Genomic DNA, 27,029 nt, shown 5'->3' with positions numbered 1-27,029 from the left:
CTGGGGAACTTTTCCTTCTTAACATCCCTTGAATCCATGTCTCCTTTCTTCCCCCCTTCATGACCTTAGTTAAGTCATGACCCTCATTGCTCCAGCAGCTCCTCCTTTGTCCTCCCAAGTCCAGTCTTGCCTTTCTCCACCCACACTTCCCTGAGATGGTTTCTAAAATGGCAACTGACTTGTGTATTTCTCCTGATTCAAATCTTCCAAGATCTCCCTGTTGCCTAAGGAGGAAACCAAAGCCAAACTCACATACACTCCCTCAGAAACCGGCCTTGTTCGGGGGTCCTCACTTGCTGCCAATCAGAGCACCTAGCCAGTGCCATGGTAACGGCCTGTCTGCTCTTCCATCTCCTCAACTAGACTTTTGCAGGAAACCAACATAAATCTTGTTCCTCACTGCACCCCAAGACTCTAAACATCACCTAGCACATAACAGGAACCAAATATACACACTTAATCAGTGAGTGAAAGGATAAATGTTTGAATACGATGAACTCTGTGTTCCTTCCCTAAATTTTGCTGGGCACTTAAAACTGCTCTGAAAAATTTGTCTTGATCAATTAAAAAAAAAAAGTTTAAGTGACAGAAGAAGCTCATAGATTATAAAAGATTTGAGAGACATTTTGATTTAAAAAAAGCAATACCAGCCAGAAACTAGAAAGACTAGTATTAGTCAACCTTGGGGCGAAAGAAAATTCCATCCCTAAAGGCTGGAGGAAAGGCAACAGCCTGGCTTTTGTGAGGGAGGAGGGTGAAGTCTGGGGCACCGCGTGGAGAGCGCAGCTCAGCTAAAGGCCTGACACGGGCTGCCAGCCGGGCGGCCACCTGGCTCAGTGCCCCCGGGGCCACCTCTCCTGCCCCCGGAGCCACCTCTCCGGCTCCCGAGCCTCTGGCAGGAGGGGTCCCAGCGTGCACTCCCGTCCCAGAAACTCCCTCTGAGCGGCTCCGGGGACCCAGAGCAGAGCAGGCGGGAGGAGATGCCTCCAGGCCTGCAGGCGGAGCTCCAGATCCAGCTGTAGCCCGAGGTAGACGTGGGTCCACGTGACTCCCCGACGACTCAGGGCTTAACAAGAAGGGTTATTTATTAGAATCTCTCCCTGGCAGTTGGACGCCGCCCTTCACGTCCGTGTGTGCGGTTGTGCAATCCTCCAGCCCTATAAAGGCGGTGACCCTGCCGCCTCTGGAGCCTCTGGAGCCAGCCTCCCCTGAGCCTCCCTCTCCGGGCCTCCGGCTCCCGCCGCCACCATGAGGGTCCTCCGCCTGCTGCTGCTGGCCCTAGGCCTGCTCCTCTCCCAGCTGGGCCCAGTGATATTGGAGCCCAAGAAAATGAAGTCTGTCCCTGTTGCCACTTTATACATCCATTTCAGATTTATAACCTGGCATGCTTTATGCTCTTCTATGGTGTTTTTCCTTTACTTCCTTTTTTCTGTTGGTTGCTAATATACAGAAGTAAAATTCATTTTTTTTTCTTTTTTCATTTTGTATATTGATCTTAATTTTTTTTTTTTTGCATGTTTTTGTATAATTTAATAAACAACGTTTAACACGTTACTGCTTCTGTCTGGCTTTCTTGTGCCTGTGTTTCTGCCCTTCTGGGTCAGTGGTCTTTCTGTTCCGGTTCCTGTTTTTCACATTGTGTGTCTCATAGTAGCGGACACCGACTTTCTTGGATCTCTGCTGCCGTGCTTCTCGCCGCCTCTCCTTAGATGTAAGCGTCCTGCGAGTTTTGTCTGACTGCTCCTCTTCCCTCTGTGCTTTCCTCTTCTTTCCCTTTTTGGTCGGTGCTGTATTGTCTACATCTTCTTCAGCTTTTCTTTTTTTTTGTCCTTCAGATTTTGCAAAAACCATTTCACTCAGTCCCTTGGATATCCTGATTGCTGAAAACTTCTTAGCTTTGGCTTTGTTTAAAAACCTCTGGTACTTGGCGATCTTTTCATCCAGGGCTTGAATAACGGCCTTAGTGGTGCGTCCCGTGTGTTCCTCCTGAGACTCTGCGTAAAACTCGTCCTCATCGTCTCCTGGGTGCTCCTGTTCCTCCTCCTCCTCCCTCTCTGCAGAAAGGCTCTCCAGCTCGTCATCAATATCGGACATCTCCAGAGGAACCAGGTCATCCCCAGAAAACTGAGGTGTAACGTTGATCTTGCCAAAGTTCTGCCGGACCCGCGCCAGAATCTGCTGCATTTCTGAATCGATGCCACAGTGCTGGGGCTCCTCTTTTTCCTTCTCGAGGATGGATTCCGACTCCTCACCTACAATTTCTGTGACTTCCTCTTCTGCGTTGTTCTGGGTTGTTTCTGTGGCAACTTCCAAAGATGAGGAGGATGGAAGCTCAGGGGCTGCTGGGGCTTCTGCATTGGGCGGCTTGACAAAGAAAGGAATCCGGCCCCTCTGCCAGTCATTGAGGACCATCTTCCCCACAGTCCGCAGGTCAGGCTCTCCACCCTTTAATAACTTCCCTGTCCGGAAAGCTAGCTTCTCCAGAAAGTCCTCAGCGTTCTCCCAAGAATCAATCTTGTATGTCTTGCTGATATATTCTGGTTTTGCTCGTTCAAGTACAGCACCAACGTGGTCTTCAGGAGTCTTAATTTTTTCAACTTGAACGACTCCTTTCAGCACAATGTCTGTCTCCGAGTCCTCGGAGGGGTAAACCACACCCGGACAGTCGATGAGGAAGATCCGACGCATCAAAGTAATGTACTGCCAGACCTTTGTTTCACCTGCGATGGGGGCCACGTTGCAAACCTTCTTGGAGCGCAGCGTGTTTATCACAGAGCTCTTGCCAACATTTGGATAGCCAATGAACCCCACGCTGATCTGTTTCTTGTCTGTGTGCAACTTTCCAAACTGCCGCAGAAGCTGAATAAATGCTCCTTTGCCAAAGGGGTTAGTAAGACTCGCGTGGAAAGCAAGTGTCGGGTAATCCTGGGAGAGGACGGCAACCCATCGTTTCGTTGCCCAGGTTGGAACAAGGTCACATTTGTTAAGAACAAAAATGAGATGTTTCCAGGGTTTCTCTTTTTTCAAGTAAGTCTCAATGTGAGGAGAACGTGTACCCATTGGATCTCTAGCATCAAGAACCTGAACCACGACATCTGATGAATCTATCACCTTGTAGAGCTCACCCCATATTCTTTTAGACTGTCCCTTTTTAAATATCTCTTCTTGGGCTTCATTTCTCACACCAGTGTCTTCAGCTACCAAGTCACGATCCTTGCCCTGGTCATAGCTCTCAGTGGATGTTTCTGCATTTTCTATAAGTGACTGCATATCACTTGCAAATAAATTTGGCCGCTTCCTCTGTGCTTTAGGGCCAAATGTTGTTTCGAAGCTTTCAGTATCAAGGATGTGCACCTTTGCATTATGAGGCCGGATTCGATCATGGAGAAGAGACATGGGTAACTTGCTTTGCTTCATGACAACTTTGTATGGATCCTTCAAGACTGTGTCCATTTCCTCTTGAAATTTTTGTAATGATGACTGCTTAATCACACGTGTATTTCCAAACCACTTAATGTTCGGCTCCACTCTTGCCACTGTGCCAGATGCCACCGTTGACTGAAACTGCAGAGGCTTAATCACTTTACCACGGCTGTTCCTGCGCTCCTTCTGTCTGTACATATTCAGGCGTCGAATTGTGGCCCGGTCCCTCATGTTGTGGCCTCCTGCTCCCTGCACTCGATCGGGATTTGTGCTGGCATTAGAGGGGTTGATGGTGCTCCGTCCTTTGTACTTGGGCTTCACCATCTTGCAGACAGGACTGGTACCAGACCGTTGGGCCCGGCCTGCGTGGGGTAAAAAAGCTCGTAACTTCCCAAGCCGGACCGAAGACACCCGCTCGAACCACGCTGGACCGCGTGTGCGGGACGACGTCACTTCCGCTCGCACTCATTTTGTATATTGATCTTATATATACCAAGTTTGCTAAATTTGCCTGTTAATTCCATTTGGTCTGCCTACATATAATCATAATATCTGCAAACAGAGATAGTTTAATTTCTTTCTTTCCAACTCTTGTACCTTTTGTTTATTTCTTTCTTATCTTATTCCCCTGGCTAGTACCTCAAGTACAATGTGGAATGATAATGATAATAGCAGTTATGCTTGTCTGATTGCCAATTTCATGGATGTTTTCGGTGCTTGACCATTCAGTGTACACTGTGGTGTAGGCTTCTGTAAGTACTCTTTATCAGATTAAGGAAATTTCCTCCATTTCTTTATTTGCTAGGAGTTCTTTCTTTTTTCTTTAATCATGAATCAATGTTGAATTTTTTTCAATATTTTTCTGCATCTGTTGATATAATATAATCACTGACTAATTAGATAATTAGCACAAGCTGGAACCAAGATTTCGAGTAGAAGTATCAATAGCCTCAGCATATGCAGACAACACCACCCTTATGGCAGAAAGCAAAGAGGAACTAGAGTCTCTTGATGAAAGTGAAACAGGAGAGTGAAAAGGATGGCTTAAAACTCAACATTCAAAAAACAAAGGTCATGGCATCCAGTCCTATCACTTTCATGGCAAATAGATGGGGAAACAGTGGAAACAGTGGCTGACTTTATTTTGGGGGGCTCCAAAATCACTGCAGATGGTGACTGCAGCCATGAAATTAAAAGACGCTTTCTCCTTGGAAGAAAAGCTATGACCAACCTAGACAGCATATTAAAAAAAAAAAAAAAAAATGACATTACTTTAATGACAAATGTCCATCTAGTTAGAGCTATGGTTTTTACAGTGGTCATGTATGGATGTGCGAGTTGGACCATAAAGAAAGCCGAGCATCAAAGAATTGATGCTTTTGAACTGTGGTGTTGGAGGAGACTCTTGAGAGTCCGTTGGACTGCAAGGAGATCAAACCAGTCAATCCTAAAGGAAATCAGTCCTGAATATTCATTGAAAGGACTGATGCTGAAACTTATGTTCCAATATTTTGGACACCTGATGCAAATAACTGACTCATTGGACAAGTCACTGATGCTGGGAAAGACTGAAGGCAGGAGAAGAAGGGGACAACAGAAGATGGGATGGTTGGATGGCATCACCGACTTGTTGGACATGAGTTTGAACAAGCTCCAGGAGTTGATGATGGACAGGGAAGCCTAGTGTGCTGCAGTCCATGGGGTTGCGAAGAGTTGAACACGACTAAGTGACTAAACCAAACTGAACTGAATTAGATAATAACAACATTTGATCTCTCTGGCCCTCAATTTCCCTGTCTATAAGTTAGGGAAAAGTGATACATTTCTTGGAGGATTAAATGCAACCATAATGGGATGGACTTGTACACACCGCTGTATTTAAAATGGATAACCAACAAGGACCTACTGAATAGCACATGGAATTTGGCTCAGTATTATGTGGCAGCCTGATGGGAGGGGAATGTGGAAGAGAATGATATATGTATATGTATGACTGAGTCCCTTTGCTGTCCACGTGAAACTTTCACAACATTGTTAATCATCTGTACTCCAATATAAAATTAAAAGTTTAGATTTAAAAAAATACAATCATAAATGTGTTAGTTTCCCACCAAAGGAAAGATGACCAGCCTCAGAATCTTGAAAATAAATGAGATCATATAATCTAGTCTCTTCAATTTTAAACCTGAGAACTGGGGTTCAGAATGTTTGAGTGCTTTGCTAAAAATCACACAAGCTCATTCTAGAACAAGAAACATAACCAAAGCACTCTGATGAGATATGTTGCTATTCCTTTTGAGCCCTATCATGTAGTAGATCTTCAAAGATAATGCCAAAAAATCAGGGCTCGCTAAGGGTAGAGACACCATAACCCACCAGCATTGAGGGGGGACTCTTCAGATGCCGTGTTTCATGAGCACACACATCTTGGTGTGAAGCTCTTGCAAGGGAAACCCCTGTGATGTGCTTTGCAAAGGTCTGTCTGTCCTGCTTTCCCCGGAAATCCCTGTGGCCATAAGCCAGGAGTTTGATACGCTTGCTTTTCCCTTCTCACAGGTGCCTGCCATCTGACGATTCTCGGCCAGCGGACTGACAGCTACATATGTGCCAGGAAAGGGGGGACCTGCAACCTGTCACCCTGCCCACTCTACAACAGGATTGAGGGCACCTGCTACAAGGGCAAGGCCAAGTGCTGCATCCGTTGACTCTGAGCTGGGAGCGATGGCAGAGGGGACTCAGGAGCCATGTGAAGTATTTGTAACCATTGTTTTAATAAAAGAAGGATTTTGTGAGGCATACGTCCTTGAGCCCAGAATGAGTCTTGTGTCTCCTTTTGGAAGAGGTTAAGAAAGTTTGAAGTTTGAAAGGGCAGACAGGCCAGGCAGCAAAACCCACCGAGTATGGGACTGGGGGATGCTGACGAGGCTGTGAGCCAGGCCACCTCCACTCTGATTTATCACCAGATCTACAGGTGAGCGATGCAGGGGGTCCAGGTGAGACCGAGAGCACATGATAAGTGACACAGCCTCAGGCCCACCTCATTCGTAGCAGAAGCTCATCCCAGACCCAGCAATCTCAGCAGCCTGTCCATCTGCTGAGCCCAGAACTGCTGCCCCTTCTCCTCCTTGGGCTGGGACAGTGGGTTGTGGGTTGGTTAACCTTGTATTTGAGAACTTTCATTAGGACCATAAAACTATCCCAAGTAAGGAGGCCTAATAGCTGGTTCCTGGAGGACCATTTCTAACTCCAGCACAGTCACATGATCTACTTACACATCACTTACAGAAGCATTCTCCAGGACCACTGCCCCTGACTTTTGTCATTTCTGCACCACGAGGCCTGCAGACACCCACTGATGGGAGAGAGGGTTGCCTTCCCTTTTTTCCCATAAATTTCTTACAACTCCTGATGATACACACGCTGTCCTCTCCTTCATCTGGCAAGAGCAAGTCCACATTCCACTTTGATCAATCACAATCACACATAAAAATCAAGGAGTATAAAAACGTGGGGGAATTCCCTGGTAGTCCAGTGGTTAGGGGAGTGGGTAGTATCAACTAAGTCCTTGTGGTTTATGACACAACAGATGGTGTTTCAAGTTGATAAGTGAAAATAAGAGGGGTAAGCATGTCATTCAGAGAAGGAGCAGAGCTGAACGTGAAAAACAGTGAAAGGCAGTGGCTTCCGGTTATAAGTACTTTTGAAGAATTTCATTTTCACAAAATACATGTGTATTTGTGTAAAATGTATGCAGAGTATAGAACATATATTTTCAAGATGCAAGAGATGATTGTTGTCCAATGGAAAAGCCAAAGTCATCTAAACACACCATGACCAGTGCCCCTCCTCAGAGCAGTATCTACGAGATTTGCATCTGTGTTGTTTCCTGCATTGACATTTTGTCTGTGTTGTTTCCTGCACTGACATTTTGCCGAAGAGTGGCCTGTTCCTAGGAGGTAGGAGCTAAAGTATTTAGGGCTGGCTGAAATGTCACAAAGCTGGCAACTTCCTCTGTAATCTCTCAAAGCAAATTAAACTTGCAAAGCGATTACAACTGGGAGATCCAGAGGGAGGGTGTATGGTACGCACTGTACTAATCTTGCCTGTGTGTCCATCTGAAGCTTCTCAAGATGGAAGTCAGGTTGGAGGGAGGATGAAAAACATCATCAGAACCAATATTTTTAACGTAAGAGAAGATTCATATAAAATTAAAAGGTTACATGAAAATCCTATAGTCTTAAATTTGAATTGGATGTATTAGTATAAAATCCTGACTTTTCATCTCTTAACAAGTATATATTTCTCAGCCCCACCCCTACAAATGCAGATACAATGAAGTAGCAATGAGCACCCCTAGCATACAGGCCATGTATGTTCTTTCCCACTAGAAAGAACCAGGATGTCTTATAGAAACAGCAGTTTCCAAGTATGGAGCATGAGATGGACAAGATGAGTCTGAGGTATCTTGTTGTGCTAGATAGTAGAGAAGCTACCAAAGGCTGGTGAATGTCCAGAGAACACTGGCTCCAATGAGGGGGACTCCCTAGGCAAGGATGGAGCATTTTCCATCCTGGCAGAGAATTATGACTACAACTGGTTAAATATATAAAATATATCAACATTAAATACGCAGAAATATAACAGTAAATTATATTTTAAACACCAAATATAGAAAAATTCATGAGATCATACTGATACTTAAAAAACAATATTACTTATACTTGGGGTTTGTTAAGGTTCCAACTCTGGAAATCGGTATATAGGAGAAAAGATCAAGCATTTATTCTGCCCTTTTTGTAGAAACTGTATTTAGCCTTTATATGAGTGAAATATTTATAGAAAATTTCCAGCTAATTAATGAAGAATGGATAATAGATTTGGAAAATCACCATTTTGCACCCCTGAATGAAACCATAGAACTAAAACAATGTCAATGGATGGCTTTAAAATATCTGTTGGAAATCTTGGCAGGGAACTTGATGACAGAGAATTAAGGCTGAGACCAACTAAACTCAATGATCAACCTTGTCCTCATTGTAATCGACAGGACCAGAGGTTCATGGACCTCCTACTGTGATTCAGAAAAGGGCACACCACCACTCAAGAAATATTCTGGCCAAAAGCTTGTCTGCTGAAAAAAAATGCACAACCTAAAAGTTGAGAGTTATGTTTATTCAGCGGGCATTTTTAGGGAGAGAGCCTCTCATATAAAACTGTTTGCAAGAGGAAATGGGGAACCCAGCATATATGCCAGGATAGATAGGAGTTTTTGCAATAACAACATGTACTCAGAACAAAAGGTTATTGTTAATAAAAGAAAAACAGATACCCCCAGTTAAGGAATTTAGCACTTTTCTCTGTATGGGAAGATGCAAGAGTTTGGGCTCACTGAAATCTTTCCTCAGCTCTCTGGGGCCAGGATCCTGCATTTTCTCATCCTGAGTTTCCTCAAGCTGCATCACTCGGGGTGGGTGCAGTCTAATGGCTACTACTAGATAGTGGGTATTTCTGGTTTCCTTCCCTGAGTTTCCTCAGGGCTCACCGGCAATTGAACCTGAAATTAATGAAGTTTCTACAGCTAACTAACAATTTACAGGAAATGCAAAAGTTAGAGAAACAAGTAAAACAACGGCTCAAGGAAGCAATAAATCAAACTCAGGACATGAGATGCTAGGTAGGAAAAACAAACTAGTTTTTTTTACCAACCCAATGGCCTGAGGAGAAAGAAGGATTACGATTATTGAGAGAAAAGAGGCAAAACAACCAACAGGTGGGCCTTGTTTGGATTCTGTATCAAAGAGACCAGTTGCAAGAAAACTTTTTGAGAGGGCCAGAAAAGTTTGAATATGGACTGGGTAATATCAGAGGCTTCTTATTGACTTGATTAGGGTGCCAGCAATGTGGCAGTTATGCTGGAAGAGAAAGGGCCTCATCAACTAAAGAAGCTCACTGAAGGGCTGAGCAGTGAAATGACATAGTACCCTGGATTTGCTTCAAAACACTCTAGCAAAAAGAAAAAGAAAGGGAAAATGCTCTGTGGTGACCTCAGTAGGAAGGAAATCCAAGAAAGAAGGGATACATGTATTCATGCAGCTGATTCACTTTGCTGTGCAGTAGAGACTAACACAACGTTGTAAAGCCACTACAGTCCAATTAAAAATTAAATGAATACAGAAATAAAAATTCAAGAGTAAACACTTCCCATTTCAGTCAAAAAAAGAAAGAAAAGGAAGAGTGAAATAAAGACATGAAAAATACAGAGCTGAAAAAAGATTTGCAAAATATTGAGAAATACCAAGAAGCGAGGAAATACGAATATGATGATTCATTATACGCTTGTGTGTATTTGACATTTGTCAGATGTGAGAGTTTAAAAAGAGAAGAAGAAAAGGAAAGAAAGGAGAAACGAGAGGAGGGAGAGAAAGAGACAAGTCATGAGTTTTAGTGATGCTACAAAGGTTATTCTTTTGTCTTTAAGTAACATCTCGACTGGGCATTCGCCCTAAGAAAGGAAGCAGCCACGGAGGGCTTTACAAGCCCCTTCAGCCGCAGGGTCACCTCCGCCCCCCAGCCCTGTCCCTGAGGCGCCACCGTGTGAGGAGGACGCCCCCCACCCCGCCAGCCCTGTCCCTGAGGCGCCGTCATGTGAGGAGGACCCCCCCCCCAGCCCTGTCCCTCAGGCGCCGTCGTGTGAGGAGGACGCCCCCCACCCCGCCAGCCCTGTCCCTCAGGCGCCGTCGTGTGAGGAGGACGCCTCCCCACCCCAGCCCTGTCCCTCAGGCGCCGTCGTGTGAGGAGGACGCCCCGAGCCCCAGGCTCCGCCCCCACCCCCGGGTCCGTCCGGGAACAGGTCCGGACGCGCCCGTCTCACAGGAGCGAGCGCAGGTCTGCTCGCGGAGCCTGCTCCCCGGAACCAAGTCGTCCCTGTGGGTTTGGGTGTGAGTCTCCGAGTCCTCTCCTGCTCTCTGCTCTTCCCAGTGAACAGCCCGGCTCCACTGGACTAAGAAGAGGAGCAGGAACTCAGCGCTGCGGGGAAGCGCGCGGTGTGTCGGCGGCTCCGCGCGCACCCCGCCCGGCCCTCCGTGTACAGCGTCCGCCTCTCGCACTTTTCAAAGCAGAACCACAGGTCTCAACGTTCCGCCTGGCGCTCACTCCGCCCTGTCAGTGAGCACCTGCGTCTCACCGTTAACAGTCCGTCTGTCCAGGCTTTTCGCAGACTCGCGTTCAAGAGGAGTCCGGAACGTGGACCCGCCCGGTCCCTTCTCCGGCGCCGCCTCGTGGCGCGCACGGCAAGGCGGACTCCAGGGCCGCCGGCACCTTCCGCTCCAGGACCTCCTCAGTAGCTCAAAGCCGGCGCTTTGACTGTGAGTCTCCGTATTCCAAGTTGCCAAAACCTCTTCCTCGCCTCTTGTAGTTCAGGACCTCGAGAAAACATTTCAGACGACTGAGGGACTTGATGGGTTCCCAGAGGTCAGATCTAACGGCCACAGACTTGTCTGGACCGCGGTTCCGCCGTCAGGGAGGTCTACGGGGGGTGTGGTCGTGGGGCGCGTTTCTGTTGAACAAGAGGAGATCCGAGCCTCCCCTCGTGGTGGCCCCGCAGGGACCGGTCCCCTGGAACAAGGGCCGAGGGCTGGGGCTGCTCCGGGCGGGACCGCCGACCTCTCTGGACGGAGCTGAGTGCAGAGATTAGACAGACCAGCAGAAACGCGGCATCCTGGGTGGGGGTGTGGGAAGCCCCTCTCCCGCTGGCCCTTGGCAGCCGGTCGCAGGGAGGAGTGGTGAGATGCTGTAGGAGAAGCAACAAGGCCTGAGGCTCGCAGCCTTAGGCAGTGGGAGCCCACGATTTTCTTAGAGCTGTGTCCCAGCATTGATGTGGGCGCGAAACTGAGTCCCGCCCTGGCTGGAAGTGAGTCACTTTCCCTGGAGGCAACCCGGGGATTCAGCCTCTGGTCCGGGAATTCCGACAAGCCATGGAGCAACTAAGCCTGTGCACCGCGACTACTTAGCCTATCCCGGAGAGCCCAGGAGCTGCAGATATCAAACCCGAGCACCTAGAGCCTGTGCTCTGCAACACGAGAAGTCACCGGGAGGAGTATGGTGGCACCGGTGGCACCATGACGAGAGCAGCCCCCACTCGCCACAACTAGAGAAAAGCCTGGGCAGCAACCAAGACCCGGCACAGTGAAAAATAAATAAATAAATGAATGGTTTTTTTTAATGGGCAGAAGATCTGAACAGACATTTTCATAGAGGAAATACACATGGCCACATAAAAAGATACTCAACACCTCTAATCATCAGAGAAATGCAAATCAAATCCACAATGAGCTGTGTCCTCGCACTTGTCTCAGTGCCCTCACAAAAAGTTCTACAACAGGCAAAGGTTGTCCAGCATATGGAGAAAAGGGAACCCTAGCACACTGTTGATGGGAATGCAATTTGGTACAGCCACTATGGAAAAGAGTATTGAGGGTCCTAAAAGTGAAAAATAAAACTACTGTATGATCCAACAACCCCACTCCTGGGTGTGCAGCTCAAGAAAACAAAAATGCTATTTTGAAAAGATACATGCACCCCAATGTCCATAAGTACTTTGTTTACAGAAGTCAAGATATGGAAGCTACCTACATCTCCATCAACAGAGTAAATAACAAATGATGTATATACACAATGGAATATCACTTTGCTGTAAAAAAGAAATCTTGCCATTTACAATATGGACAGACTTGCAGGGTCTTATGATTAGAGAAATGTCAAACACAAAAAGACAAATACTGTATGCTATCACTTATATGTGAAACCTAAAAGAAAAAAGAAACAAATGGAATAAGAAATAGACTCACAGAGAAGAAAGCCGTGCTTACCAAAGGGAAGAGGGGAGGGGCAAATGGAAAACATGAGATCAAGGAATACTAACTACTATATATAAAAATGTTTTAATTTAGCTACAAAGATAAATTGTACTGCACAGGGAATATTTTATTATAACTTTAAGCAGAGTATAATGTTTTAAATAATTAAATCACTATGTTGTACACCTGAAACTACTATAATATTGTAAATCAACCATGCTTAAAAAAATAAAAAGTGAATTCAATTTAACTCATAAGATACATTCTGAACTGGCAGGAAAGAATAGGAAAAGAACACAAGTGTAGAAATAAATTCTTGAGCGGAGATGAAAGACAGTTCTGTTCCTGTTATGTGGGAGATGGTATAAATAATGATCCTACAGGAGTCCTTTAAATCTTAGGGTGGAAAGTGCCTGCATCCAAAATTAATTATTTCACTTGTGACATAGCTTACACATAATCTGATGAATGTAAGAGAGCAGGATGAGTTTGTGGAGATTGTGTGGTAATGGTGAAGGTTTCAAATAATCTTTTTTAAAAAACTGAAGTAGTGTGTTGATTTATCTTAGTTTCAGGAGAACCGCTCTTTACTGAGCATAGGAGATGAAACTGAAATGCTTGCTGTCATAAGATTTCCAGGCCTTTTATGAGAAAGAACAAGCAAAGTGTCCAGATACAGTGAAACTCTGTGTCCCCTGGTTTAATTATTTCCGCTTGGAACCAGGAACTTTAAGCTGAATGGGCCATCTGCACATCCGAAGGTTTCCACTCCAGTGTGTAAATGGACTGTGACCACTTGCAGTGCATGACGATGTGCTCATATCATGAACTGTGTTTCTCAGCACAGGGCCCAGGATAAAGGGCCCCCAGCCCACCCAGGAGAGCAGAATAGCTGCTCAATGCAGTTGGTGTTACTGAATGAAGGTTGGGTGTTGCTCAGAGGTCGCCTTGCACAGAACAGACCCCCTTCTCCCCTCCAGTCTTTGCTTGTTAGCTCAGTGCAAGCTGTAATCTGAGAAGTGATGGTGGTCTCGCTAAGAACAAGAAGTCCTGTGTTAAGATGTACTCAGTGGGTCTCAGGGACTGGCGGTGCTGTGCTTGCCCTTTACCTTAGTGCTGCTGGAGGGAGGTCTGGGGACCATGTTCAGCATCCCTAAGAGCCTTGCTAGAAATGCAAATTCCTGGGTCCATCTACCTTGTAGAATCTCATTTTCTTAGAGTTGAGTCCTGGATACCCAAAGGACTGCATTTCTATTAAGCCACAGGTTATCAGTGAAGGAAAGTTACACGGCTCAAAATAGCCTGGAGTTAAAACCCCTTCAGGTCCTCCCCACCATCCTATGCTAAACAAAGAACTCTCTCACCCGAAGAAAAAAAAGTGGACATTAAGATTGATTACGTCCAGCTCCCAGCTGGCCCCAGCCTCTGGCCGATCTGCAGACTTCCTTGCCCCAGCCGTTTAAGAAATAACTACTCCAAACACCGTGGAGAAGAACAGGCCCCCTTAAGACAGTAGATCTCCACGTGTATGCCTACATACACTTACTCTTTTCTTGGGTTAGTGCAGCAGCTCACTAATCTGACTGCTGCCCCTTCTCACCTCATTAAAGGTGATCCGTTCCTGTAAAGTGCTGGTCTTGTTCTTTTTCCGAACCTCGCCTTCTCTAACTCCCTTACCCTACAATCAGGAATATGGGCTTCCCAAGTGGCAAAGTGGTAATGAACCCTCCTGCCAATACAGGAGACACAAGAGATGCGGATTTGATCCCTGGGTCAGGAAGATCCCCAGGAGGAAGAAGTGGCAACCCACTCCAGTATTCTTGCCTGGAAATTTTTCATGGACAAAGGAGCATGGTGAGCTACAGTCCATGGGGTTGCAAAACAGTTGGACACGACCAAGCACATGAACATATCATTAGTCTAAACTTAATAAATAAAACATAAAGTCGATTGGTGACGACTTAGAAATCAAAATACCTGCACAGTATATCATATTTTGTGGATTTAATAACATTGAAAGACATTTTAAAACAGTGCTATTGAATAACAAAATGCACTGGTTTCTATAAAACACCTCCAGAGAGACAAAACTCTCATCTTCTATAAAACAAAACTTTTTCCCTTCTTTCTTTTCAATTTTTTAAATGATGAAAGTATGATAACACATTTACAGGAGACTTCGAAAATACAGAACAAACTTACATATAGTTCCACTAAATATTACAATCATTTTTATAAAACAAAACTCTTGTCTCAGGACAGGGCAACTCTTAAAAGACACATAGCCCATAGCTCAGTCCTTTAACCAGAGTTTCCCCAAATTCAGACTAATTTCAAAGCTCTTTATTTCCAATTAAATTCCTATTCAATTAGTTTACTCAGATTACCTCATGATAAAATTTTAAAAAGTTAAAAAACCTTTCATATGCCAGTTTTATAAGTTCCACGTTATTTTCTCCTGAAACGTCCACAGTTAGAAGAGGCTGTGTTGCATGTCTACCTCCCATGTCACTCCGGGCTCCTTCCTCCGCTCACACACAGGGAGCGGTGAATGCCCTGTACTCGCCCCTCCTCAGCCATTTGGGGCAGAAAACCACGTTTCAGTTTATACGGGAGTTTCTCACTCCAGTCACTTTGCTCAAAGGAGAACCAGAGCAGAGAGTCATCAAAGAAGAAAGGCCACGGGACCCAGGGAGCATGCCCTCCAGGGTCACCGAAGGTATGAGGGCTTTGACAGAAAAGGGTGGCGACTCCAGATGCTGGAGGAAGGACATTCTTCTGAACCTGGAGCCCCACCATCCATCGGTCAGTCTGGTAAAGACCATTCTAGGGGCCAGCCTGGAACAGCTGGATGGGGAACAGGCAGGCAGCAGATCTGGGCAGTGGTCAGGGCAGTCCTCTTGTGGGGAGGCTGAGGTCAGGGCTGGTCACCTGAGCACGTGTCTCTCTGTCCACATCCGTCTGTGCTGAGCGGAGACGGACAGTCCGGTCAGCCTCCCCGTGCAGCTGCTGAGTGCTTTTCTGTGGGTCTGGGAGTCTCTACCTGTTGAGGGACCCTGCGTCCTGAATGGGGACCCAGGCAGACCCCCTCATCTGTGGCCGGGATGCAGAGATCAGAGTCCTGGCTCAGTCTTTGGGGGGCAGGGCAGGGGGCATGGCTTGGTGGTCACATCAGGATGCGTGGCTTGAACCTGCAATGTGAGGGCAGGGCTGAGGCCAAGGAGGCCTGCTTCTGTGAGCTGGGCAGGGACGGAGGGTCCTGGGCAGAGCTCAGGATGGTAGGCAGGGGACCCAGTGATGTCCCCAACGCGATGCTTGCAGGGCAGCATCCACGTGAGAACCGGGCCTCGGACAGATGTGTCCTTGGTGTCTGGAGGGCCCCCGGGCTGCACACGCTGTAAGAAGGGACACACCACAAATGAAATACGTATTAGTGTTTCCTCTCAGGCAAACGGGAGACCAATCAGATGAAAAAGGCACAGAGCATACAGAATACATTTAACAGTAAAATTACTACAAGTGGTCATGTTAATATGAAAAGAAAGCCCAACCCAGTGAGGAAAAGAAAATACGTTAGTCATCAATGCCATCCCCTCCAACAACTTCACAGTTGATCTCCCACCCCAAATCTCAGGAGGGAAAGTTCATACTGAATTCTGTGTCCCGTGAACTGTCCAGACACAGTCCTTTCACTATTCACACCCAGAACACCAACTAGTTCCTATACATGACTCTGTGTGTGTCTGTGTGTGTCAAGTGAATGAGTGTGTGCGTGTGTGGTATCTATGAGAGTGTGTGTCTATGTGTGTGACTGTGTGTGTGTGTGTCTGTGAGTGTGTTTATGTCTGTGAGTGTGAGTGTGTATGTCTATGTGAGTGTGTGTGACTGTGTGTGTGTGTCTGTGTGTGTTTATGTCTATGTGAGTGTGAGTGTGTATGTCTATGTGAGTGTGTGTGTCTATGTGTGTGACTGTGTGTGTGTGTCTGTGTGTGTTTATGTCTATGTGAGTGTGAGTGTGTATGTCTGTGAGTGTGTGTGTCTATATGAGTGTGTGTCAATGTGAGTGTGTGTCTATTTGAGTGTATGAGTGTGTCTATGTGAGTGTGTGTGTCTATGTGAGTGTGTGTGTGTGTCTGTGAGTGTGTGCCTATGTGAGTGTGTGTGTCTATGTGAGTGTGTGAGTGTGTGTGTCTATGTGAGTGTGTGTCTATGTGAGTGTGTGAGTATGTGTGTCTGTGAGTGTGTGTCTATTTGAGTGTGTGTGTGTCTATGTGAGTGTATGAGTGTGTCTATGTGAGTGTGTGTGTTTCTATGTGAGTGTGTGTGTGTCTGTGAGTGTGTGCCTATGTGAGTGTGTGTGTCTATGTGAGTGTGTGAGTGTGTGTGTCTATGTGAGTGTGTGTCTATGTGAGTGTGTGAGTATGTGTGTCTGTGAGTGTGTGTCTATTTGAGTGTGTGTGTGTCTATGAGTGTATGAGTGTGTCTATGTGAGTGTGTGTGTGTCTATGTGAATGTGTGAGTGTGTGTGTCTGTGAGTGTGTGTCTATTAGAGTGTGTGTGTGTCTATGTGAGTGTGTGTGTGTATGTGAGTGTATGAGAGTGTGTGTGTGTATGTGAGTGTGTGTGTCTATATGAGTGTGTGTGTGTCTATGTGAGTGTGTGAGTCTGTGAGTGTGTGCCTGTGAGTGTGTGCTATGTGAGTGTATGTGCCTATGTGAATGTGTGTGTCTGTGTGTGTGTGTCTATGTGAGTGTGTGTGTGTCTATGTGAGTGTATGAGTGTGTCTATGTGAGTGTGTGTGTGTCTATGTGAGTGTGTGTCTATGTGAGTGTGTGTGTGTCTATGTGAATGTGTGAGTGTGTGTGTCTGTGAGTGTGTGTGTCAATGTGTGTGTGTGTCTATGTGAGTGTGTGTGTGTGTATCTCTGTGAGTGTGCATGCAGACGTGTACAACAGCACTTACTGCAGGGCATCCAGAGGCCTCTGATTCTTCTTGCTACTTTTCTTGGTTTTGGCCTCCCCCTCGAAGACAAGGGTCATTGCCGACGTTTATTGGCCCCTGAGGTCGGGGGTCCCTGGTTGAATTGTTGAGCCTGTCGTTTTCCTGTTCAGGAAGTTTCGTTTTCCTCCCGTTTCCATATTTCGACAGGTGGATCAGGACTGCCGCTGCAGGTGGGGCCGACTCGACCTTCCGGAGGTGGAACTCAATCCAAGGTCAACTGTGTTCTTGGAGGCGCCTCCGCTCCCCTAAGCTGATTTCTTGAACCTCGGTTTCCTCCAGGGGCTCCTCCGACCCAGGAGCTCCAGGGCTGGCATCTCCTGCAGGCTCGCCGTGGGCTGCATCCACACCTGTGGGGTCAGCCCCCAGGGATCTCCTGGCGCTACCTCCATCGCCTCCTTCACTCTTCTGAATGTCAAGAGAACATAGGCACTCTGGGCAGAGGCCACGGCACAGGGGGTGACCTTAGCATTGTCCATCTTGTACCACTAGCCGTTTCCAGCTCTCACACAACAAAAGTAATGTCTTTGGTGACAGCTCCTCCCAGAGTGGACCAGCACGGCCTAGAGCACATAATCCAGGGGTCCTACCTTCCACTCAGACATGTACGGTGGCGCATCAAGGCACCCAGGATATCTCACTTGCTTGTGCATTTTGTCACCTGTGAAATCTGAGAGCCGCTTTAGCACGAGGGTCAGGACCATGGGGAACACGGTGCAGAGTCAACCTCTTGGTGGCTGGCACCTTCTGGAGACATATGCTACAATGATAGGCATTGCCACCATCTAGCTTCTTGGGCTTCACCAACTCTCTCAAAGCTTCGTTCACCCTTGAGTTGCCATGACATCCAGTGGATGTCCAGACATGGGTCAAAAGTGTCTGAGACACCAAGGCAGTGGAGACACTGGATCTGAGATCTCCAGGACCCTCCAAAGATCTGACGGATGAGGGTGCTGTCCTCAGAGGGATGGTCTAACAGCTCATGGGCACTCAGGCACGCTTGCTGCATGATGTCCAGAGTGAACATCAGAAACTTGTGGGCATCTTCCTGCTTATATCTGTGGAAGCTAGCAACCAGGTCCTTCCAGGGCCAGATCACCTCTCCAGAATGAAGGAGGGCTCGAGTGATGTGAGTTTGCATAGCACACAGCACACAGATCTGGTTGGGACAGATGGTCCATGCTGCTGGAACAGCATGAGCTGCCCAGGGCTCGTGTGTCAGTCAGGCACTGCAGCACTGCATTCATATTGCAGGTGTTCCCCATGTTCGAAGCCCAGCTCCCAGCTCATGTCTCTTTCAGCTCGGAAGTGGGTCCCAGATTTCACAGGTGACAAAATGCACAAGAAAATGAGATATCCTGGGTGCCTTGATGCACAGCTGTATGTGTCTGACCACTGGGCTGCCAAGGAATTCCCCAAAGATAGTTTTTTAAATGGTGAAACTGTAATATATTTAGAAAGATGAAAACTTATTGGGAATCATCCACATTCATCCCAAGTATTTGAAATTAGAAGTCAACTCAAGATGTGTGGAAAAGAAACCTGAAATGAAAGCTATGAGAAAGAAGTTGGACAGATGATAGATATTTGACAGTAGGAGTTCTAGTAACATTTGTTCTTTTAAAGCACTTCTTCAGTCCTTGAACCTCACAACCCCAGGTCTGGTCCTGGGAGTCCCCAGATCTGAGCCCAAGGCTTGGTCTCTGCCTCCCGAGTGACTGGGTTATAGAAATGGGAAACATGCTCTGAGGGGTTTGGTGTGAAACCACACCTCCCCTCAGCCTAAGTCCAGAGGTCCACAGTCCAGTTTCTGTCTAAATAAAGATTTCCAACTGCAAGCAGAGGCTCAGTCCTGGAGGCATGAAGTTTCCAGATCAAGGTGTAGTTGCTTCGTTTTCTCCTGAGGCCTCTGTTTTTAGAGTGTGACCACCATCCACCCACAGCATCCTCCGGTGGCCTGCCCCTCCTCAGACTCTGGGGTCTCTTGCTTTTCTTCTAAGGGCACCAGTCTGCTGAGATGAGAGACTCACCCTGAGGGCATGACTTTAACCTAAACACTGCTTTATCTGCCCCTTCTCCATAGACATGAAGGAAATGGCAACCCACTCCAGTGTTCTTGCCTGGAAAATTCCATGGACTGAGAGCTTGAGGGGCTACAGTCCATGGGATCACAAACAGTCTCCATAGATAGCCCCATTAGGGTCTCTTCAAGGTTTATTGATTTATTTTTAATTCGGGGCCACATTTTGCAGCATGTGGTATCTTAGGTCCCCAACCAAGAATGGAACCTGCACTTCTTGCCTTGGAAGGCAATGTCTTAACCACTGGATCATGAGGGACGTCCCCCATTCTGGTCTCTTCAACGTGAAGAGCTGAACATATGAATTTGGTAGGAGATACAATCTGGCTTCTAAAATTTCATTCTTTTTGTGTTTTCTATGTTTTAAAAACTGGCTTATTTTTTACTGATTTTTTTTTAGTTGAAGTACCGTTGATTTACAGGATTATATTACTTTCAGGTGCAGCATTTAGTACTTCAATATTTTTAATGATCATACTCCATATAAAATAATTATAAAATATTGACCATATTCCCTATGCTTGTGCATTATATGCTTGTTAGTTATCTATTTCACAGCTGGTAGAATCAAGAATTGGAATATTTCAGGAAGCTCCTCAGGAGAAAAAGATATCTTGTGGTACAGCTGGAACCACTTTCCCGAAGAGCATCTCCTCTCAGTGTTGTATATCAATAACCACAATGTACTAGCTATGACAAACCTAGACAGCATATTAAAAGGCAGAGACATTACCAACAAAGGTCCACCTAGTCAAAGCTATGGTTTTTCCAGTAGTCATGTATGGATGTGAGAGTTGGACCATAAAGAATGCTGAGTGCCAAAGAATTGATGCTTTTGAACTGTGGTGTTGGAGAAGACTCTTGAGAGTCCCTTGGACTGCAAGGAGATCCAATCAGGCCATCCTAAAGGAAATCAGTCCTGAATATTCATTGGAAGAACTGATGCTGAAGCTGAAGTACCAATACTTTGGCCACCTGATGCAAACAACTGACTCCTTGGAAAAGACCCTGATGCTGGAAAAGATTGAAGGCAGGAAGAGAGGGGACGACAGAGGAAGAGATGGTTGGATGGCATCACCACCTCAATGGACATGAGTTTGAGCAAGCTCTGGGAGTTGGTGATGGACAGGGAAGCCTGGTGTACTGCAGTCCATGGGGTCCCAAACAGTCGGACACAAATAAGCAACTGAACTAACTGACTGACAATGTACTATAATATACAGTAATGGGAATAGAGAGGATTAACAAACAATAACAATGAAGGCAACAATGAACATGGGGAGGGAGATGTACTCATTATATTAATGATGGTAATAAACCTATAGCAATCGGAGATAAGAGACAGGTTTTTACGGAGTGAGTGACAGGGTCATGACATCAGTTCTCAGGGGCAGCAGAGCTCTAGATTTAACAGGGAAATACATCTGGGGGCACAGCCTAGGAGCAGGAAGAGAAAGGAATCCACGTATACGTGAGGACAGGGCACTTAACCCCGTTGCCAGCCTTATATGGAGGGGTTTCTGGGCACAGAGAGACCTGGTCCAGGACCCCCACAGGACACCACCAGCTCTCTAGAGTGAGGACAGCTGGCTGGCAGAGTGGCTACCTCCTGGGAGGCAGGGTCCTGATCCACACCTGCCCAGCAGCACCACTCGGTACTGACTGTCAGCTCCCAGTGTCACTCCCCCTCAGTCCAGTTCAGTTCAGTCGCTCAGTCGTGTCCGACTCTTTGGAACCCCATGTACCGCAGCACGCCAGGCCTCCCTGTCCCTCACCAACTCCTGGAGTTTACCCAAACTCACTGAGTTTGGTAACCCATTGAATCAGTGATGCCATCCAACCATCTCATCCTCTGTCATCCCCCTCTCCTCCTGCCTTCAATCTTTCCCAGCATCAGGGTCTTTTCTAGTGTGTCAGTTCTTCACATCAGGTGGCCAAAGTATCAGAGTTTCAGCTTCAACATCAGTCCTTCCAATGAATATTCAGGACTGATTTCCTTTAGGATGGCCTGGTTGGATCTCCTTGAAGTCCAAGGGACTCTCAAGAGTCTTCTCCAACACCACAGTTCAAAAGCATCAATTCTTCGGTGCTCAGCTTTCTTCACAGTCCAACTCTCACATCCATACATGACCACTGGATAAACCATAGCCTTGACTAGATGGACCTTTGTTGGAAAAGTAATGTCTCTGCTTTTTAATATGCTGTCTAAGTTGGTCATAACTTTCCTGCCAAGGAGTAAGCGTCTTTTAATTTCATGGCTGCAGTCACCATCTGCAGTGATTTTGGAGCCCCAAAAAATAAAGTTTGCCACTGTTTCCCCATCTATTTGCCATGAAGTGATGGGACCGGATGCCATGATCTTAGTTTTCTGCATGTTGAGCTTTAAGCCAGCTCTTTCCCTCTCCTCTTTCAGCCGGCCGCATTCCTGCTATCCACCCTGGTCGAGCTTGCGTGTGTGCTTGGCCAGCGCTTGCTGGCGGCTGAGGTGAAGCCGGGTTTCCCAAGTGCATGGATTTCTTCCTCATCTTTTCACTCTATGTTATCTTGAGATCACTCCCTAATAAATACCCAGCACATGAAGTTCCATCTCCTCTGCCCTCTGGTATCCAAAACTGTGACAAAAGTGATAAGATTCCAGGGAAAATTGGGCTCACAACAGAAGGAATCACCTTCTGCTCAGGATGGAAATAACATGAAGACTGATGTCATCTCATGAGACTTGTGTTTTGATCAGACATTAGCTTTGCTGGCAAGAATCATGTCTATGAATTAATAGGGACAAAACACAAGATTGTTTGAGGTGGGGAGAAATGCTAATAAGCTCTACCCTCAACCTGGATTAAAGAGGGTATGAGAGGGAAACCATTAGAAATAAAAGGAATCCAAATTGTTTGCTTATCTTTTTATGTTTCATTTCAAATTTCAGGTTGGGTGATGTCATAACATATTTAAATGCTAAGAGAGGGTTCAGAGAGAAGCAGTTTAAAGTGATGGTTGGTTTACAACTCATACAACTCAATATAAAAAAAAAGCAATAAATAGTTGAGCAGAGGTCAAAACAGACATTTTTACAAAGAAGAAATATGCCACAGGCACATGAAAAGATGCTCAACAATGCTAATCAAAGAAATGGAAGTCCAATCCACAATGAGATTTCACCTCACACCTGTCACCATTATCATTGGAATTGTACAGCTAGCAGGTGTAGGCTAGAATATGGAGAGAAGGGAACCCTCCTACACTGTTGGTGGGAATGCAAATTGGTATAGCCACTGTGGAGAACAGTATGGAGGTTTCTGAAAACAGACCTACTTTATGATCCAAAACTCCTTTCCTGGGTAAAATCTGAGGAAAGGAAAACACAAATTCAAATAGATAAATGCACCTCTCATTTCACACTAGTATTATTTACAAGAGCCCAGATATGGAAGTACCTAAGTGTCCATCCACAGATAAACAGATAATACCCTCCAGGTCCATCCTTGTTTTTGCAAATGGTAAATTGCTTTCATTTTTATGACTGAGTAATATTGAATTGTATACTATGCCAAGTGAAATAATTCAAACAGAGAAATACAAATATTATGTGTTATCACTTATATGTGTGAATCTAAACAAATACAAATAAACAACATCAAACAGAAAAAGACAGATACAGAATACAAACTAGTGGTTGCCATTTGGGAGGGGGAGGTAAGGGGGACAAGATAGGGGTTGAGGATTAAGAAGAACAAACCTACATGCATAAAATAAATAAGCTACCAGTATACATTGCGGATGTGAGAGTTGGACCTTAAAGAAGGCTGACTGCTGAATAAATTATACTTTTGAATTGTGGTGCTAGAGAAGACTCTTGAGAGTCCCTTGGACAGCAAGGAGATCAAACCAGTCAAACCTACAGGAAATCAAAACTGAATATTCATTGGAAGGACTGATACTGAAGCTGAAGCTCCAATACTTTGGCCACCAATGCAAAGAGCTGACTCACTGGAAAAGATCCTGATGCTTTTCCAATTGAGGGAAAGACTGAGAGCAGGAGAAGGGGACAACAGAGGATAAGATGGTTATATAGTATCACTGACTCAATGGACATGAATTTGAGAAAATTTTGGAAGATGGTGGAGGACAGAGGAGCCTGCATGCTACAGCCTTAGGGTCTCAAAGAGTTGGACATGACTTAGCAACTCAACGACAAAAACAACATATTGCAAAACACAAGGAATACAGACAATATTTTACAATAACTTTAGTGGAGCATAATCTATAAAATACTGTATCAATGTTCTACATCTGAAGCAAATAAAATATTGTATATCAACTGTACTTTTAAAAATTAGATGATAAACAGACATTTCTCCAAAGAAGACATACAGATGGCTAACAAACACATGAAAAGATGCTCAACATCACTCATTATCAGAGAAATGCAAATCAAAACCACAATGAGGTACCATTACACGCCAGTCAGGATGGCTGCTATCCAAAAGTCTACAAGCAATAAATGCTGGAGAGGGTGTGGAGAAAAGGGAACCCTCTTACACTGTTGGTGGGAATGCAAACTAGTACAGCCGCTATGGAAAACAGTGTGGAGATTTCTTAAAAAACTGGAAATAGAACTGCCATATGACCCAGCAATCCCACTCCTGGGCATACACACTGAGGAAACCAGATCTGAAAGAGACACGTGCACCCCAATGTTCATCGCAGCACTGTTTATAATAGCCAGGACATGGAAGCAACCTAGATGCCCATCAGCAGACGAATGGATAAGGAAGCTGTGGTACATATACACCATGGAATATTACTCAGCCATTAAAAAGAATTCATTTGAATCAGTTTTAATGAGATGGATGAAACTGGAGCCCATTATACAGAGTGAAGTAAGCCGTAAGCCAGAAAGATAAACACCAATACAGTATACTAACACATATATATGGAATTTAAAAAGATGGTAACGATAACCCTATATGCAAAACAGAAAAAGAGACACAGATGTACAGAACAGACTTTTAGACTCAGTGGGAGAAGGCAAGGGTGGGATGTTCTGAGAGAATAGCATTGAAACAAGTATACGATCAAGGATGAAACAGACCACCAGCCCAGGTTGGATGCATGAGACAGGTGCTCAGGGCTGGTGCACTGGGAAGACCCAGAGGGATGCGATGGACAGGGAGGTGGGAGGGGGGATCGGGAAGGGGAACACATGTAAATCCATGGCTGATTCATGTCAATGTATGGCAGAAACCACTACAATATTGTAAAGTAATTAGCCTCCAACTAATAAAAATAAATGTGAAAAAAAATAAAGATTAGATGAAAAGAGAGTGCATATGTTTTAAATCATAACATATATTCTGATGTGCCAGGAGAGAATGGAAAAAAACAAATAAATTCCTGAGCTGAGATGAATGTAATTCCTTCCCTGCTATGTAGGAGATGGCATAAGAACCCTACAGGAGTTCTTTAAATTTTGTGGTGGAAAGTGCCTATATCCAAAATGATCTGTTTCATTTAGGAAATAGTTTACACATAAACTGATGAATTTAAGGGAAAAGGATGATTCCATGGAGATTGAATGACAATGATAAAAGTTCAAAATACTCTTTTTTCAAAATTGAAGTATAGTGGATTTAACTTAATATACTAGTTTCAGGTGAACTACTCTTTAATGAATATGGAAGATGGAACTGAAATGCATGAGACAATAGGATCACTAGGCATTGTATGAGGTATAAGCAAAATGTCCTCAGAAACAATGAAATACTCACTGTGTCCTCTGGTTAATTTTTTTCCATTCGGGAACCAGGAATTTTAAGCTTAAAGAGCCATCACCACACCCGTAAGATTTCCACTCGAATATTTAAATCAACTGTACACGACATATGGAGGTAAAATAATTTACAGTAGTTCACTACGTAGGAACATTTGTGTTCATTTCCTCACTAATTAATATTGGAGTGTAAAACTGTCTTCTCATTTTCTTTGCACAGTTAATAGATTCTTAACATGTTCTTGAAAGTACTGTGCAGCCAGTGCTTTAAGAGTCATGCTCAGCAGACCAGCAAAAGATCTTGTGTTGTCACTCACTTACTTATATCTCAAATGTTCATAGTTCTTCATCTTGCATTTTATTTTTAATTCCATGTTTCTCCCAGAGAGTCCCAGCTTCATTTCCTCAGAATCCCAGGGTATCTGATGCCCTGTTATTTGAAGATATTGAATGGTTCTCAGTACAGTACTATATTGTATTCTCCAATACAGTAATACATCCATCAGAAGCATTTATGGATGAAGAAGGAAATGATGGATCTTCTCATTGTCACTACATCTTTGCTCTTCAACACTGGGTGTGGGTTATAACTTCAAATTAGTTTAGAAAATCCAATCAAATTGAACAGGGTGTGGCTCACAGACTGCAACCTTATTAAGCTCAAGATCCGATAGGGTGGATCATAGCCCAGATTGTGTTATAAACTGTTATTCAGGTATAAAAAGAAGTCAAACAGACAGAGGGATGCATTTGTTCAGAGAAGAAGCTGGACTTTTGGGGACCTTGAAGAAAGAAATCAGCTGCTTACTGTGGAGTCCTCAGAATCCACTTGGCTTCACCGGCTCCTCCAATTTGGGGTATTGGTGAGTCCTCCAAACTGAGATAGGAGTGTTTCATTCCCTTAAATGTTATAAGTCTTATCTGTCTCTAGACACTGGAGTCAAAGCATCCTTTTATGGTCTCTGAATCATACCATGTCAACATTTTCTTTGCTACTCGGACTGTTCGTGATTTTTTTCAGCTCCAACATTCTTGTCTTGAATCTATTTTATATACCTAGATCTTGTGATCTCCAATACACACAGTTAAATTAATGCAGTTAAACAGATAAACTTCACATCCTTAGTAGTGCCAGCCAAATTTCAGGTATTCTGTGTGGGGCAGTTTCTGTTCACACAATACAGATACAGAACATGTCCTTCATCTTGAAAAGTTCTGCTGACCATTGATCTACAACTATGCTTTTACTAGTTTGTTTTTAAATACTTCATTTTCTGCTTTGCTAAATTTTCTTTTATGGATTTCATCAAGTGATTTTCTTCATTTTATTTCTTATGTGTCTTGAGATGGATTTTTGTGTCAAAATAATTATCTCAAGATAAAATAAATGTTTTCAAATATTTATTTTAATTCTTCCAAAAATTTAATATTTATTAACCTCCTTTGATTCCTATGACCTCTAAGCTGGACATCGCCAGGGTTGCTGAGGTTCTATCTTCTTTCTACAGTAGGAATGCCCTTTCGCATATGCCTGGGGTTTCCCTGGATATCATAGGAATTTACATATTCCTATTATCAATAGAAGAAGAAATTTAAGAGTGAAAAAGAACATTTCACTACACTTAGAAATTGAAGTCTAAACCAAAGGCAATCTATGCCCAGCCTTGATTGGTTTTCCTGGACAGTCCCTCCCAACTTGAGTTTCAACAGTTCTGGTTAATCTAATCACTAATCCAATGACTTTCTTGAGTGGATCTTGGGGTTTGTTCATTGTCCTGGACACTAGATTCCTCTCCACAGTGAGCAGAGGAATTCATTTCTGATAGGGAATGATCCCTAGGCTTTCACTTTGATGGTGAAAGGAGAACTGGAGAGCAGAAACCCAAGAGCAAATATCTTCAGG

The 27,029-nt window shown here is 44.9% G+C and overlaps 1 protein-coding gene and 1 pseudogene across 1 annotated transcript; both read right to left on the bottom strand.

Annotated features, from left to right (window-relative positions):
* Positions 1 to 1,499: 1,499 nt before the first annotated feature.
* Positions 1,500 to 3,879, bottom strand: LOC122432560 (nucleolar GTP-binding protein 2-like). The gene has a single exon (XM_043454571.1). It carries the CDS (start codon positions 3,745 to 3,747, stop codon positions 1,552 to 1,554), a length of 2,196 nt encoding a protein of 731 aa, XP_043310506.1. The 5' UTR covers positions 3,748 to 3,879; the 3' UTR covers positions 1,500 to 1,551.
* Positions 3,880 to 17,492: 13,613 nt separating this feature from the next.
* Positions 17,493 to 18,541, bottom strand: LOC122432280 (annotated as a pseudogene).
* Between the last annotated feature and the right edge of the window lie 8,488 nt (positions 18,542 to 27,029).

This window comes from Cervus canadensis, chromosome 31 (assembly GCF_019320065.1).
Source record: "Cervus canadensis isolate Bull #8, Minnesota chromosome 31, ASM1932006v1, whole genome shotgun sequence".
In the NCBI taxonomy this organism is placed as follows: Eukaryota; Metazoa; Chordata; class Mammalia; order Artiodactyla; family Cervidae; genus Cervus; species Cervus canadensis.
The sequence above is the reverse complement of the archived record's forward strand: the minus strand, read 5'-3'. Positions and strand labels throughout refer to the sequence as shown.

Excerpts from the sequence above, each read along its gene's own strand:
- LOC122432560 (XM_043454571.1), bottom strand. The coding sequence starts at position 3,747 with ATGGTGAAGCCCAAGTACAAAGGACGGAGCACCATCAACCCCTCTAAT.